The sequence below is a fragment of the Sphaeramia orbicularis genome, chromosome 4 (genome assembly GCF_902148855.1).
Source record: "Sphaeramia orbicularis chromosome 4, fSphaOr1.1, whole genome shotgun sequence".
In the NCBI taxonomy this organism is placed as follows: Eukaryota; Metazoa; Chordata; class Actinopteri; order Kurtiformes; family Apogonidae; genus Sphaeramia; species Sphaeramia orbicularis.
In genome coordinates this window covers 49,398,553-49,416,384 of record NC_043960.1, presented here as the reverse complement: position 1 = coordinate 49,416,384, position 17,832 = coordinate 49,398,553, and the positions used below count along the sequence as shown (strand labels likewise).

Sequence of the window (17,832 nt, the reverse complement as noted above, 5' to 3'; positions counted from 1 at the left end):
ATATATTGTATAGACTCATTAGACATAGAGTGAAATATTTCAAGCCTTATTTCTTGAAATTATGATGTTTATGGCTTACAGATAATGAAAACCCAAAATTCAGTGTCTAAGAAAATTTGAATATTGCATAAAACCAATAAAAAAAGGATATTTTAAATAGAAATGTCAGGCTCCTGAAAGGTATGTTCCTTTCTATGTACTCAATACTTGGTTCCGCCTCCTTTTACATGAATTACTGCATCAATGTGGTCTGGTATGGAGGCAATCAGCCTGTGGTACTGCTCAGGTGGAATGGAAGCCCAGGTTGGTTTGATAGCGGCCTTCAGGTCATCTTCATTGTTGGATCTGGTGTCTCATCTTCCTCTTGACAATACTCCATAGATTCTCTATGGGGTTCAAAGTCAGGTGAGTTTCCTGGCCAATCAAGCACAGTAACACCATGGTCATTGAACCAGCTTTTGGTACCTTTGGCAGTGTGGGCAGGTACCAAGTCCTGCTGGAAAATGAAATCAGCGTCTCCATAAAGTTTGACAGCAGAAGGAAGCATGAAGTGCTCTAAAATGTCCTGGTAGATGGCTGCGTTGAGTGTGGACTTCAGAAAACACAGTGGACCAACACCAGCAGATGCCCTAGCAGACCAAATCATCACTGACTGTCCAGAGTTTCAGATGAAAGTCAATTTTGCATGTCATTTGGAAATCAAGGTCCCAGAGTCTGAAGGAAGAGTGGAGAGGCACAGAATCCATGTTGGTTGAGGTCTAGTGTGAAGTTTCCACAGTCACCGGCTTACTTGCGTTCTGTGTATTAACTATGAAAAGAAATGCAACACTTGCCTCGCATTCGTCGACTATGTAGGCAGCCTCATACACAGTTGTGGAGACCAGGGCTAGACCTGAGGCCAGAGGTACTGGAGCAACACTAGGGATGGTGGCATGGCACGAATGGCTGGGGGGCAAAGCTGCAAGCCTGGACAGGCCGGTGTTCTTCACCTCTTGTCTTCATTTTTCCTCATATTAAAAACACTTGCTTTTAGAGCACTAGTGTTTATCACAGGTCTGAAGTATGCACTGACAAAATGTGACTAATGCACAGATTCAACCCAGGAGTCACAGGGGTTCAGTCTATGCTCAATTCTTGTAGCAAACCGCCTTTATTTAGCTGTACTTCAATCCTCAGACCACTTCTAAATGAGCAGTGAGGTTCTATTAGGATTCATGGCTCAACCAGTTTCTCGGGTTAAAGAAGATTATCACAGGTTTATATCCGACACACAGTGGACGAACGCAATCACTGCAGCTGACAGTGAACTTTGACAGTACAGGACTCACAATTACAATGCAACAAACAGCACAGTCGGGTCTTCATTATTTCCACTCTGCAGCCACGTAACAGCTGTAACTGATAGAGGATATGAGTGACGATATAGGAACGTGGTCATTGAATAAGGACAGTCTCATTTTATTGATATCTAATGTTACCTCAGCAGTCATCACCAACACAACTGACAATAGAACACACACAACACCACTTGAACATAAATGGAACATTAAATAAGACTCCCGGAATAGGGGATGAACAAGATGAAACATTAGAGATGATGAACCCTGACAACCATCCAGTGAGTGTATTTAACCTTTGATTTAATTTTCAGTCCAAATTCATATCAGTAGAACTCAGTTCTGAAAGAGGCTGATGGATAATATTTGGCAAACTGAAAGACTAACTTTGAGGGAAAATAATTTCCCACCTTGATACCTTTGACAGGGAAGTGTAATGTTCAGTTTCATGTGTTTAATGAATTAGTTTGTTTCGTAATTCAGATCAAATTTTTTAAATAGATTTTATGGATAATTATTCAAACAAATGTTAGTTTCTGTCCAACATAACCTTCTGATGTTCTTGCTTTATGCCACTTGATGAGGAAATTTTGTTGTAATTCATTTAAATCAAGCCCATTTTTAAAATTTCTCACTTCTTTGATCACATTTTTAATTCATATAAGAACCTACGAAAAAACTAGTCACATTTATGACAAACGTTGACTCAGCTCAGCCTTTCAAAATACACCTTCAGTTGACCTCCATTTGAGCCAAGTGTTTCTCTTTCTCTTCAGTTAATTCAGCCTCTTTCAGTGAAGATGTGTCCTGTTTATAGTAAATGATAGCTGGTTCATGAGCTTCGAAGATACTTCTAACCGACTGTACTTGCTGAGTCAATAACATAGTTAAGGCTCAGCTGCTGTGGTGGAGGTTATTAAAACTACTCTGCTGCTCCCGCAAGTCCTCCAAACACATACTGTAGCTTATTACTTGGATTTCTGTTCCACAAAAATCAGTACTGATGCTTCAATCCACATCAACCATCTCTAAAAAGCCCATAAAGCAGAATTATTCTGTTTCAAAAGTGCAAATATTTCAGTTTGTTTCACTGAATTGTTTTGGTTGTGACCGCTATGACTCATCTGATCATACGTACAGACATACTTTATGGATCTACAGAGACCTATGTAATGACTGCTTTTGTAAACGCAGGAGGAGAAACAGACTATAGAGTTCAGGACTGATGGTAGCAGTCATCATCTGAGTCTGGGAAACAGTCTGATGAAGAGGATCATGCTGATGAAGGAGAAGGACACCAGGATGAGCATGAGCCACAGAAGCCAGTTGACCGACTTCTTGGTGTGCTGCTCCAGTCGCTCTGACTCTGTCTTCAGTTTCTCGAAGTTCATGTCCGCCTGACGCATCGACTGGCTCAGAGTCTGACAAGGGAGACATGAACACAGTGCATGAATCTGCAGTCAGCTGCACAAGTGGCCTTATACTGACACCTTGTGGAGAGAATAAGTTATGACAGAAAAATAAACATTCAATACGCATATTCAATACTAGTGTATTTCTTAATTCATCCATTTTTTGAACTGCTTAGTCCTCATGAGGATTAGGGGTGTTGGGCCTGTCTTGGCTATGACTGAAGGTAGGTACACCCTGGATGTTTCGCCAGTTCTGTACTCCTTAATAGTATACACATTTTTAATCATAATAGCTCATTTTAGTCATTATACACTTATGGCCTTATTCCAGATGACTATATTCGAGGGCTGCAACTACTGACTATTTCAATAGTCAACAAGTTACAGACTACTGTAACAACTAAACAGAAAAAAAAAAAAACAATCAAAAAATCCCCAGCCCTTACTTATATCTATTGCAGCAATGAAAAACATTTTCTTTCCTTTAACAAGAACATTTGGTGCACATCAGTTAGAATGCCTAAGAAAAGTTTCAATTCAATATTCAACAAATATTGCAGCAGCAATAAAATACTTTTTTTCCCTTGAACAAAAGAGCATTTTGTGCATAACACTTAGAGTGCCTAACAAAGTTTGTTAAACAACTAAATACTCAAGAGTTGCAATCAGCAATCAAATAAACATTTTTCCTGTAACAAAAGTGCATGACGTCACTAACAACCTGTTGACGACTAAATTAGTTGTCAACCAATTTTGCAGCCGACTATTTGACTACTAGATGATTAGTCATTGCAACCTAGTATTTTCCACAACTACTAGATCAATAGGCCCTTTTCCACTGCAGGAACTTTTGCAGGAACTTTGAGCATTACCCTGAACTTTGAGAAATCCCGGTGTGTTTGCACCGAAAATTATCCAGGTAAATAACTTTCCCTCTGCCCCAAACTTTCCCCGAAGAAGTTCCTGGTAGGGAGGTAGTACTTTTCAGATTACCAAGAATTCTTAGAGGCAGGGCTGTGTGCTAGAGAATGCTGATTGTTGGAGTACACTCACAGCATTTCCGCATTCCGTTCACCCGCCACAATTTCATTCATTCTTTCTTTCATTTCCACAAGCTTTGTATTTTTATAATTCAGAAAATGGACCAAAAGAGACACTAGAAGTGGATGGAGGACGAGGTCCATGCTCTTTTGAGCGTTTTTGCGGAGAAGGAAATTCAGACGGACTTTGAATCGCCAAAGTGAAATGACTGAGGTTCGAGTACAGGCTGTCTGAGCCAAATGTAAGACGCATAAAGAAATATGAGAAAAGCCGAAGAAACTTATGCAGGACTAAAAGAAACTAAAGGACCACAACGGCTGCAGTGGATCCAACTGTTGAACAAACCAATTGTATGTATATCACAGAAATATTCACTGTTTAGTTTGTTCCATGCTGTAACAGTCAGTGGCACATCAGTTGTTTAGTCAAAAGTTGGGTTAACCTAATGCTAATGCTAACTGGTCAACAGTCTGACGCTAAACCTAAATCAGAGAACTGGTCGCCGTGAGCGGAACACTGATTCATTCTTTATGTTTTGTGATTTCCACCTAAAATGGACTGGACGGACTCACCTCTTTTTCTGAACTGGCAGCTCATTTGTGCGCTCATCCATCGTCTACTACTCTTTACAATGGCCCAGGTAAGACATTTCATATGTCACATCGTACTGGTAGGAATCTGTCATCATGTGGTCTGTTATTCATTTTTGCATTTTTATTACTTTCCATGTAAGAAAGCGAAAAAAGGGAGCGGGACCAGGACCATGGAGTTCCAGACTGGCTGTCTTGGACCAGTTGGTTCAGACACTGGTCCAGAAGCCCAAACCTTTCACACGTTTATTTCCCTTTTAATCTCAAGGCACCTTGTTTTTTTTGTACCCTTTGTTTCAATTTTTAATAATAAAAAAAAAATCTAACCTAATATTGTCTGTTCATTTACAAGGCATCAAAATATAAGTAGAGTATAAGTGATATGCAGTAGAATTAAATGGAGGCATTTGAGAAAATATGTCTGACTTTAGGGTTGAACCTGGACTATATCTATAAAACAGTAGAAAGGAAAAAGAACCATCACACTTAAAGTTGGATGTGACTGAGTTTAAGGAATGAGAAGTTGAAAATACATGTTGTACCATTTTTAAATAGAAATTAAGGATACGTAATGATGGTTAACTTCATTTAATACGTATTTCAGATGGATTAAGTGATGCAACAACCAGCAAAACGTTAAACGCAAACTGTCCACTGAAAGTACTGTTTTATTTCATTGTGCTAGAGCTTAGTTTCTGAATGTACATGAACTGTACTGCAGTTTCTTTTACTGCTCCCCCATACATCATCAACCTGATTTGAATAAATTACCCTGAACTTTGGGGTGCGATGGAAATGCAATTACCAGGAATTCTTTCACCCAAATAAGTCCCTAGTAAATAAGTTCCTGGTATTAAAGTTCCTGAGATTTTGGTGGAAAAGGGCCTAATAACAGCTTTCCCTTAATAACCTCCAAATTACTGCTTATTGATTGTACATATGTACATATTTATTGTAGGGTTTGAATCATCCATGTTGCTGTGTTTTATTAAAAAACAAATTTGTTTTCCAGGCTGTGTGAATATGTAGATATATCTATTTCCCACTGACTGCATTATTACTCACCCATAAAATCCAGTTTCTACACTGTACATTTCTGTATGAATTGTTTGAAAATCTGTGTTTAGTGTGAAAATGCTTTTAAGGAGGTGAACATTCATCTTAGTGTATTGTGACTTTACTAACCTGATTGTCCTGTTTGATGATGTTCTGTGCTGCCAAAGTGTTGTTCTTCAGATTTCGGGCCAGGTTCAGCATGTCCTCAGCCAGTTTCTCCTGAAGGTTGTGGTGGTGCTGAAGGACGGCGTCGAGCTCGGCAGCAGACTGTCGCTCATCCAGAGGCAGACCTCTGGAAAAACACACCTGGACTTTACAATAAGAAATCCTCACAAGCAACAATGGGATCAGTATTCAGCTAGACTTGCAGTGTTTTAAACATATTATTTATATATTATGTTTTGTGTAATTATGATAATAAAGGTATAGATCAAGTTAGGTTAACCAAAATAATCACTGATATGTGCTGGTTGGAAATCAGCAGCTTCTTAACTTAAATTTCTATCAGTAAAATCTTCTGCCAATATGTAAATGAATTTGTATAACCCATAAAGACCCAACATCCACCAAAGAACAAAATCATCTACTGATCTAAAATATTTAATAACTTTAAAACCACTAATCCTATCCATGTAAATAATTGGTATAAAATGCAGTTTGTCATCTTTTCATGGTCACCAGATATGACCATTTGGACATTCAGAGGCTCCGGAGTGACTAAGGAAACACTGTCATCTTCTATCACATTGATTCATCAGGAAAACCCATGGAGTTTGTTCAATGATAGTGGATGGGCACACTGGGTTTCTGTTCAATTAATGATTTTTCAATTTTGCTGAAAAAGCCACTTTTCTCAGTTTTAATATAATAACCTTTGAAGTTGCTCTGCGTTTTTATGAACGTCTACAGTATTACTGAATTAAATATAGAAAAAAACCTGATTTTCACTGAAAAACACACAATACTGAGGATAATATTATCATAAATGGTGATAAATCACTTAAGAAAGGTTAAATATGAGAGAAAAATGCATTTGGGAGCTACCAGAAAAGTAGCACTGGGTCTTTATGGGTTAAGATGGATCTGTATGTTATAACTGACCTTTAATAAATGTATACGTTAATAAACCATAATTTTAAGTAGCAAAACCATAAATTAAGCATTTTAAGTAAACTTGATTAATTAAAGACACTTTACATGACTATCAGAATGTCAGTGTTAGATAATAACAACTTCTAACGCTAATAACTAAAGTCTCAGCTCACTTTTCATGGTTTTGACCTAATAACCTTTGAATTTATTCAGAACTTTTATGAACATCTTCATGACCAGTAAATGAAATATTGAAAAATACCTGATTTTCACTGAAAAATGTGAAATGCAGAGATTATAATAAATAGTGATAAATCACTTGGGGAAAAACACAGAAAAAAGTAACTTGGAAGTTGTGACAAAAATGGCTGTGGGGCTTTAAGGGATAAGCATAAAAGTTATTACTGATAAGAAACAATATGCAAAGATTTACCTTCTTTTTCGGAAGTTTGATTCTGATGTGCCTATAAACAGAAGGAGGATAAAGTAAGAAACTCTATTGAATAATGAGAAAAAGGTGCTTTTAAATTCCAAAACAATTTTTACCTTTGCCTGATAATCCCTGTAAAGATCCACAAGAAGAGAATGTATGAGTTCAACATAAACTGGGACACAGTTACATCTCTATTATGTATGTCATATTCCAAATGTTTTCCATGCTAATGGCAAACTAGAACTTATGCAGATTGTGATTAAACCCATCAAATTACAAGACACAACAACAGTATAATCAAAGCTGTAGGTGACATGTTCAAGGACATACTAATAGTGAGTCAGACAGTACCATACCGTGGACAGCAGCTCGTCCCTCATCTCCCCTGTGCACCGGGCCTTGGTCTGCATGTGCACAGTTTTCGTGGCTGACATCCTCTCGTTGGGTATTGTAGGCGTACGTCCAGGGGCCAGGAACTGATTGGCTAATGCCTTTTCTGCAGGTGAAGACTGGGACATGAAGAACCGAGAAACGTATTACATTTCCAAATTAGAGATGTAACGATATGAAAATTCATCATGGTCATTGTGAACAAAATTATCATGGTTATCATTATTATTGCAGTATTGTTGAATGTGCTCAAAAAGTACTTATATACACACACTGAAATAATTTAACCAAGTTTATTTTGATTAAAAAAAAAAAATATGCACAATGTACTTTCTGTTGGCAGAAACATTAAAATATTAACATGTAAACATCAAACATACAAGTGTGCATTAAAGATGGCACCTAATGACCATAAGAGGTAACTGCACTTTGTGCAAATTGTATATAAGAACCAAGAATACTTTTCTTTACATTCAGCGCTCAAGACTAGATCTAGTCTTACAGATTTAAGAACTGGTACAGAAAGAACACTTCTACTGTTTCTCTTTGCAGTGCTGTCCGTGCTGGTGCCTTCTGCCATGTTTTCAGAGGCAAAACATTGCAAACTGTGCATGCGCACCTGGAGTTGTGCTGTTTATCCAGGAAATGAGCAGTAGTACCATGAGTTTTTCACAGTGTGGCATTTAAACATGGTTTTAATGATAATTAGAATTTGAAATGGTAATACCAACCGTAGCATAGGTGTCATTGGCAAAGGACAAAAAAGCAGGAAAATATAAGGGCACACCTACTCAGGGTGGAACTGTACAGGTAGCCCATGGTGCGGTCTGTACTGCGATTTTTGGGCCACAGTTTTGGTTGGGTACATGTTTTGTGCATAAAGGGAACTGTTTTTTTTTTTTCTCCCAAAATTATATTTTTATTTTCCTTGTGAGCAAAAACTGAATTTCACAGTGGGAACAAATTATATCACTCTACTGCATAAAATAACACTTTCTGTACAGAACAATAGAACCCTTTCTTATTCCTTGACTACTTATATACAGTAGTATAAAAGAGGCACATGTACACTCGAGCCCCTGCCTTTTTTGCCTCTCGAAAAAAGTGCCCTTTTTTTTTTTTGTTAAATTAACTTAATTCCTGTTCTGCATAAGGATGTAAAAGAAAAAAGGTGGTATAAGGGGCGGGGCTTCCCCGCACTGCGTGCTCTCATGCATGTCAAGAGCGGGAGAGGGCTTTCACCTGCCTGGACAGGCACACACACTCAGTGGCCTGTGAAGACACACCAACCCGACTGCCGATCATTGCCAGAAAAGGTAGCCTGACTAAACAGTTGGCTCCCGTCTCCCTAACATGGTCAAATAAGTGTGAAGAACACACCAAATCGACTACTAACTTCAGCGTACGTTCTGTGCTTGCGTGAGACGTAAAACCGGAAAATACCAGAACATCTCTCTAAACACAGAGCTCGCTGTTAACAGTCATTGTTGCCAGCAGAGAGTGTTGAGTACTCAGGAAGGGTTGTTATTGTTGTACTCGTTGAATGAATGGCTAGTAATAAGAAGATACTGGCGTTGTCGGCTCTCAGGCTTCTTCTTGTGGAAGAAGAAAGATGTCGCAGGTGAAAACTAAAGAGAAATCTCACTATGCAAACATGGAATGAAGTCCATAGATAACACAGACTGGCACTCATTCAGATTCAATATGAGCAGTGAATGACTTATTATAGAAGACAAAAATAGTGTAAAATATCTTGGCATAGCTGTATTCACATGTAAACTTCTCGTTCACTGATTCACTAGACAGGGGCTATCCCTCCACCAATCAGGTTGGTCCGACTAAACGACGGGTAGTGACCGATCACACATGTTGAATTGGCCAAAAAGACCGGCGATGGCATTAACGATGGCCGATTGCTCAGAACACACCAAGCAGACTCATGTCACCGACCTCGCCAGACTGCCCAACAACATCCGACCGCTGAAAATCGGGTTGGAGTGTCTTCGCCTTTAAGCAATATATAAAGTGCGAACGCAAAATTAATAGGAAAACCAAAAACCCATGGTGCATAAGGGCGGACTGTCCTTTGCAGTATGGACCAAACGGTTTGGTATTTTCCCTGAGTAGTGTTGCATCCCTACCACACATCCAAAATTCTTAGAACACATCAGACAACCCTCCGTATTGACAGCAGGCTTTTTGGTAGAGCTCTGCTTTCATAGTGACAAATGAATGGACTACTTCCGGAGTGACATGAAGACATGAATCAGAGGCACTGGTGAGTGGTCATTAGGTTTACTAATACCCTACCCGTGCCCCCCCCCCCCCCACAAAAAAAAAAACTTCAACGTGTAGGACCCTCCAGAAGCTTGTAGGTGTGTTTAAACCTTCTATTTGGCCACCCTTAACCAATGATCATGAGCAGAAAATGTTGCAGTGGACCCAGAAATAAATAAATGAAGACTAATTTTCAAACTGACTTATTCATTGATAAGTGTCGTTCAACCCTGGATGGTCTAGATCAGGGTTCACCAACCCTGGTCCTTGAGAGCTACTATCCTGCAGGTTTTAAAGGTTTCCCTCTTCCAGCACACCTGACGAGTCAGTATCAGGCTTCTGCAGAGCTTGATGATAGGCTTATCATTTGAATCAGGTGTGTTGAAAGAGGGATACATCAAAACATGCAGGATAGTAGCTCTCGAGGACCAGGGTTGGTGACCCCTGGTCTAGATGGATGAGTAGTGGAAGGTTGGTGGATTGCCATCATGTCCCAATGACACTACGACATCAGCAAGGAAGTGGCAGACTCATGATTTGGGCTGGAATCACAGAGAAGAGGGTCCCTGAAGGTGTGAAAATTACCTCTGCAAAGTGTATAGAGTTTCTGACTGAACACTTTCTTCCTTGGTACAAAAAAGAAATGTGCCTTCCGTAGTAAAATTGTCTTTATGCATCACAATGCACCATCTCATACTGCGTCAGTGGCTGCTATGGGCATAAAAGGAGAGAAACTCATAGTGTGGTCCCCATCTTCTCCTGACCTCAACACTACTGAGAACCTCTGGAGCATCCTCAAGCAAAAAAAATCTACGAAGGTGGGAGTTCACATCAAAACAGCAGCTCTGGGAGGCTATTCTGACATCCAGCAAAAAAAATTCCAGCAGGAACTCTCCAAAGACTTCTGGATTCAATGAATCTAAGAATTCTGAAGGTAATCTCAAAGAAGGGGGATTATGTTAACATGTAACTTGGCCTGTTAAGATATTTTTGTTTGAGGTAGCTTTTAATTTTTTGGAAATATGACCTCCTTATGGTGCAAATTTAACAAATGATCATTTACAGTTACTTACAGCCCATAAATGCATTGAAACTGTTGTGCATAATATTTTGGAACAGTGCATTTTGAGTTTTTTTATTTTTCAAAAAATACTGTTAATATTGGGAGGTTTGTTCAATAAAAACTTGAATTATACTCTAATGATGAATTACTTTAAAATTATACTGACTGTCATTTGCATAGACTAATTAGGAAGAAGTGAGGAAAAATATCATTTGCATAATAATTTGGAACACAGTTTACATACAATTCTGAAGAAAATCTTAAAACTGGGAGAAAAAAAAAAAAAAAAAATCACACAAGGTTGCAAGTAGGGCTTTAAAGTGCAAAAAAGAAGACAGGAAGAAAAGACAAAAATAGAGAGTATTAGAGCCCGACCGATATGGTATTTTTGGGGCCAATGCCGATATCAATATTGGGGGCTAAAAAAAGCTGATATCCAATATATCGGCCGATATCCGATATTGGCCGATATATGAAATAAGAACACTGATCTACACAGGATATAATAATCTTATATTAGATAATTGTGGATAGGTGGATAAACAGTTGCATAAATCTTTGTTTATCTCACAAATATAATTTACGCAACTTTCAAATGCAAACTATGCAATCACAAAAATAATTAGAGCAAAAAATATTACTTACCACACAATTATGTTTTCACTCACAAATTTTGATGTGTCTGCCTCACGGCACTACAACTTCTTATGTGGACTAAGGACTAAACTGAGCATGTGCAGAGTGAATTAGGTGAGTCTTAAGTTGTTCCCAATTGGAGCAATTGCAGGAGTTACAACTGACCCAAGTTACAACTGTCCCCAATCTCCCCTACACTATTAACACCCAGGCCTGCTGGCAGAATGAAACTGTGAGGTAGACAGAAAGTGTACGGACTTGGGTGTGTGTGTGTGGGGGGGGGTGAATACTTCATAAGACGAGCGGGGGGTAAACAGTCCATCCTTGTCAGAGCACGCGAGCGGGGGGAGGGGTGTAGCTCCCTGATTATGTGATTGTGTGTGTGTGGGGTGATAGCGTCATTGTTTGAGCAGGAGTGAAAGTGAACGTAACTCGCTTTAAAGTTTCTCTTACTCTCCGGGCAGCGCGCACACGCGCGCACGCGCACACACACACACACACACACAGGAGCAGCGAGCGACAGAATCTCTGCGCAGCAAAAAAAGTTAATATATCGGCTACATCGGCTACAGATTGGCCGATGTTGATTAATTGGTGATACGCTGTAATCGTCAGGCTCTAGAGCAGGGGTCTCAAACTCAGATCCTCGAGGGCCGGTATCCTGCATGTTTTAGTTGTTTCCCTCTTCCAGCACACCTGACGGTCGTTATCAGGCTTCTGCAGAGCTTGATGGTAGGCTTATCATTTGAATCAGGTGTGTTGGAAGAGGGATACATCTAAAACATACAGGATAGTGGCCCTCGAGGACCGGAGTTTGAGACCCCTGCTCTAGAGAGTATGTAAATTTATTGTAAACCCCCCCCCCCATCTTAAGATTTTGTTCAGGAGTGCAAAACACAGTAACAGTAATATAAGAAAGGACAACACTCTTTAATCAGTTAAAAAGTAAAATAAATACACTGACCAGTTTCTCTGCCTCAAGAAGTCCCTTCAGAAAGTCAACTTTTCTAGTGTACTCTGTCAGGACCTCTGGTGTAGGTTTGCTGGAAAAATAGAATTCTGCATCAAAAGTTTGTGTGACACAACATAGTAATAAAATAGTAAGACCATGCAGAATATAATAATAATGACTACAATAATAATAATAATAATAATAATAACTTATGTTTCTCATAGTTTTATGGTCAGAAAGTCCCACATTAACACTTTATTGGAGAGCCTTCAGGTTCAGCTACAGCAAGATTCATATTGATAAGCTTATGCAATACAACATTTCTATCTGTCATTTTGTGACCACATAATGCCAGACCATAACATCACAAACATGTACTGTAAGGCATGATGGGTAATCACTTCATCTGCCTCTCATCCTGATGTGTCCATCACTCTGGAATAGGGTCAATCTGGACTCATCAGACCACATGACCTTTGTCAATTAAACCACAGTCCAGTCTTTAAACACTTGTGATCTTTTAACCCTTTACTCTTCGGGTCAATCACTCAAGTCTTCAAGTCAAAATGTGCCATTGCCCAAAACATGCTATAAAAACCAGATGTGACCTGTTATTCCTGTCTGTTGCTCCTCATTTGTGGATTGCGCTTTCTGTGACTGATTCTGTTGACTCTTTTAAAACATAACGTGCATGCACTTGAAGGGCCTCCCTAATCCAAATAACAAATGGCATGGAATAACAAATGACCTAACCCTAATGGTCATTCATTATTCCATGCCATTTGTCATTCGGATCAGGGAGGCCCGCACTTGAAAACCCTCAGCCGGACTTATCAGGCACACTACTGCCCCCAGTGCCCTGACTTATCAGTGCATTTTGGTCTGTACTTACAATTTCCAATATTTAGTTTACTTAGTCTGTTCACTATTCACCTGATATCCCTTTTCCCCAACTCCTCTCTGGTGGGGTGGCTACTGTTTCAGTTGTAGCCACCTGGGGCCCAATGACGACAGGATCTGAGGTAACTCATCTGTGCCCTGTCCTGACTGGTGACCCTGGACCTCCTCCCCCATCCTCACCTGTCTGGATGGACTCCTCACCCTCACCTGTCTAATCTGACTAGATGGACCCCCCCACCCTACTGCATCTTTACAGACTGGAACTACACCTGCAAATGGACATCCATCATTCCTGGTACATCTATAGCCTGTCCGTCCATGGCAGTGGATCTCTCCTTCACTGTGGTCGCCCCCCAAGGTTCCTCTTTTCCCACTGGGTTTTTGGAGTTTTTCCTTGCTGAGATGGAGGGTGTAAGAATGGGGGATGCCCGTGACATTAATCCATTTCCTTCATCTACTGTCTATTTATTTGACTGTTGTTTGTTTTCATTTCCAACTAATTCTGTAAAGCCCTGTGAGGCAACCTTGTTGTGATATAGGGCTCTACAAATAAAATTGAATTGAAAAATTGAATTGAAAGTTTTTGGACAGACAGACAGACGACCAACTGATGACAATACCCTGTGGCCAGTGTGGCCGAGGGTAAAAACAGCTGAAGACACTGTTACTGGGTGGCTTGGTTTCTTTTATTGTAATGGTATGTTTTTATAATTATTTTAACCAATAAAGACCCAGTTTGTGGCAGTTCCCAAAATAATGTTTCTCTCTATGTAAACTTCCTTCAGTAATTTATCACCACTTATATTATCCTCTGTATTTTCCATTTTTCAGTGTAAATCATGTATTTTCCAATATTTAATTCAATGGTCATGCAGATGTTCATAAACACTCAACGTAAATTCAAACATTATTAGATCAAATCAGGAAAAAATTAGGAAAAGTGGCTGTTTCAACTAAATATATCATTAACTGAACATAAAACCAAGTGTGTCCATTCACTATCATGTATCAAACTCTATGGACTTTACTGGTGAATCAGTGTTGTAGAAGATGACAGTGTTTCCACGTTCACTAGGGAGCCTCTGAATATCCAAATGGGCCATATCTGATGACCATGAAAAGATGTCAAACTGCATTTTACACTAATTATTTACATGTGTTGATAGAATTAATGGCTCAGCAGGTATTAAACATTTTAGATTAGTGGATGTTTTTGGTCACCATCAGCTGTTTGGGTCATTAAGGGTTAATGTGATGTATTTCTTTGTTCTGTTATTTTAGTTGCCCTGTTTATGTTTTATGCTACTCATTACCCTACAGTGTAACGTGCTACAGAAATAAAGTTTACTTGCTATTATTTTTTTTTTTTTTTCAGGAGTAAGAAGTTACTCACGGCATCAATTAAAGGGTTAAAGAACTTGTTGCAAATATGTTTTAGTTTTAATCAAGTTTTAAAGGTGCTGTATGTAGGATCGTGGCCAAAACTGGTACTGCAATCACATTCAAAATACTGTAAAGAGTGGTATCCCCTCCACCTCACACCAGACAAGGGGTTGCCAGATCCAGCATGAGCATCTACTACCAGTGTTTCTGCTCATCCTTGCCACTACACCATAAATTTCATACAAAAAAAATCATCACCAGACTTATTATGTATAACATATAATAGGCCAAGACAAATGTCCTGCCCGCTCAAATGAAAGTTTGTGAAGATTTCAGGAGGTAGGGAAAAGATAAATGAGCCTTAAGTTTCACTTTTACTTCCGCAAAGTACATGCGGCAAGGACTGTACCCCCCACACTTTTGGATTACACAAAGAGATCAATTCCACAGGAAACAATCTACTACAAGGAGCTACCATGGCAAGGCTGGAAGAGACCGCAGCCCGGGAGAAGACACTACCGGTCTGGGACCGGGTGAAGAGACCGCAGCCCGGTCCTGGCTCTCAGTGGCTCTTACCAGGTGGTGAGATCAAGGGAGAGCTGGTGTTGGTCTTCATATTCTTTTCCGCTTTCAGTCATCTCCATGTTTCAAAAGCATCCCCTATACACATCCTTGTTTTGTTTCTCACTTTGTCACAATGTACTTGAGAATAATAAGAGACCTTTCATGTTTATTAGCGTCAGACATTTGTGATCAGAAATGTTCCAGCTGCAGCTCAGTGAGAACTGGCAACCTGGATGCTCAAACGCTACTGACCTGGTGACTGGAAGATAGGTGATGGGTGGCGCATCAGACCAAAACACAAAATGACAACATAAACATTATTTAGGGGCTGATACTTAGATTTTCAAAGGCAAATATTCTGGCTGGACTACTACTATTAGTGATATCAGTACTTGAAATGAACATGATTCCTTAATGTCTGGTGACAGTCAGGGTCATTTTATGATTACTTAGAACATAATTCCGACATACAGCACCTTTAATTAATCACTGCAGCAATTACGAAATATTAACCAAGTTAAATCCAGGAGGGGGCTTATGTGGTTCAGTAGTGTATATAACTTAAGAAAGTACATACACGTTCACTTCTACTTCATTTTTGGACATTCGGTGCTGTGTATATATTCCATTTGCCTGTTATATCAGACAGCTGTGATGGCAGTACCTTTGGCTTTTTCGTAGAGCCACCAACATCTCCTCCAAAGCACCAACATACTAGAAGAGAGAAAACAGGGAGTGAGTGTGAACCAATAACATCTCCACTACATTCAAGTTTTAATACTCGACACTATTATGTATTGTTTGCTGATTACCGTATGAATACGTATATGCGTAAGCGTATAAGGTCCGCTACAGTATGTACAGTAGAGAACGTTGTCTGTATTGTTTCTACAGTATATAACCGTTCATATATAACATAATGTTGTACATGTTGGTTGAGGTTTGAAGCCCGACTGTGGGTCAGTGCTATTGAGTGGATTCAGCGACGACGTGGCTAACAGTCTGAGTGGATACAGCTAACAACAGCCACGCTCACTTTAGCTTCTCAACGACAGAATGGAACCAGAGCCAAAGGATACCGCTCACTGTGCGTCTGTGCTGCTTTACCTTCTCCAGCCTCCATTCAGTCTCCCCTCGTTTCTCCGAAGCTATGGATTCACAGCGAGACAACAACCTGACAAAATTAATTTCCAACCTGGAAGCCATGTCTGAGACGGAGAAAGCGTCGCAACATTGTGACGCAAGCAACTCAATATGTGGGCGGGGCTTCTAGTAGCAGCGTCACATGGACGACGTCCCTTTAGCGTTACAGTTTTAAAAAAATTCTGAATTTAGGTATTTTCTGAGTTTATAGAAATATTGCCTCTTGTAGAGGTTTCCAGGTTGATTTTTTCTTTTTTTTTTTTTTTTTATAATTCAAGTTTTTATTAGAGTTTTCACTTGGATCATGACATTCATACAGTGTTGCTTAATAATAACAATAACATTGAGGGCGTCTGTACATACATGAAAAAAACAAAAAAACAAAAACAAAACAAAACTACAAGGCGTGGAAGATCTTAAAGAAAAAAAAAAAGAAAAAAAATATTAATAATAATAATAATAATAATAATAATAATAATAATAATAATAATAATAATAATATTAAAATGATAATTAATTAATTAATTAATTAATTAATTAATTAATTAATTAATTAATTAAATACATAAAATACATGAGGGAAGTAGTTCAACTCTCATCCTGCTGACTGTCAGTCATAGTTATGTAAGACCAGAATGACTCCCAAACTGGTGCTGTGGTTTTATCCCTGTTATTGACCTTATGAAGCATACATTCATATGAAGCAGTCTTTATCATCCTATTGACCCATTCTTTAAACTGTGGGGCTTTAGGTATTTTCCAGTGTTTAAGAATAATCCTGACGGCTACTGAAACCCCAACCATAATAACAGAAAATTTTTCATTTGATACATTAGCTATCTGTCCTTTTTCACCCAGTAAACACAGCCTTGGACAAAGTGGCACAGTTCTGTCCAACCAATTATTTAGAGTATGAATTACAACTATCCAGAAACGTTTGATGATTGGACATTCCCACAAACAGTGGATTAAAGTACCATTATCATTTTGACATTTCCAACACATTGAGTTATTCATCAGACCTAATCTATTCAGTCTTACAGGTGTCCGATAATATCTTTGTAATATTTTATATTGTGTAAATTTACCTTTACCTTCCTTTAAAAATTTACCACATTGTGAAATTATTTTCGTCCATTCCTCATTTCCAAAGATAACCCCAATGTCTTTTTCCCATAAAACCTTCAGACTGTTCAGATCAGGACTGAGTGCGTAATTCATTCGTCTATAAAATATTGAGGCTCTATGATGGTGAGGTGGTAAAACCAAATACTCCAATATACGGTTATCTTCAGTTTGCCGATGTAGTGACATGATACAGTTCCTTATCTGAAGATATTTCCAGAAATGTTCCTTTCCTTTTAGTTTATATTTACTCAGTAGGTCATTATAAGACATAAACACTTCACCATTATACAAATTGTCCAGTGTACATATTCCATGGTTGTGCCAACTCTTCCAATAGATTGGACTTTTACCAATACAGATTACAGGATTTTGCCACAAGGACGAATATAGTTGTTTATAATGAGATAATTTAAACATTTTGTGCATCTTCATCCA

General features: G+C 38.9%; 1 protein-coding gene across 1 annotated transcript; it reads right to left on the bottom strand.

Annotated features, from left to right (window-relative positions):
* Positions 1 to 1,437: 1,437 nt before the first annotated feature.
* On the bottom strand, positions 1,438 to 16,370 carry use1 (unconventional SNARE in the ER 1 homolog (S. cerevisiae)). Its single transcript, XM_030132123.1, has 8 exons — positions 16,234 to 16,370; positions 15,791 to 15,840; positions 12,292 to 12,370; positions 7,318 to 7,470; positions 7,075 to 7,090; positions 6,962 to 6,992; positions 5,566 to 5,728; positions 1,438 to 2,758 (listed from the first exon to the last, which is right to left on the bottom strand). The coding sequence occupies exons 1-8, from the start codon at positions 16,330 to 16,332 to the stop codon at positions 2,576 to 2,578; spliced, it is 774 nt and encodes a 257-aa protein (XP_029987983.1). The 5' UTR covers positions 16,333 to 16,370; the 3' UTR covers positions 1,438 to 2,575.
* Between the last annotated feature and the right edge of the window lie 1,462 nt (positions 16,371 to 17,832).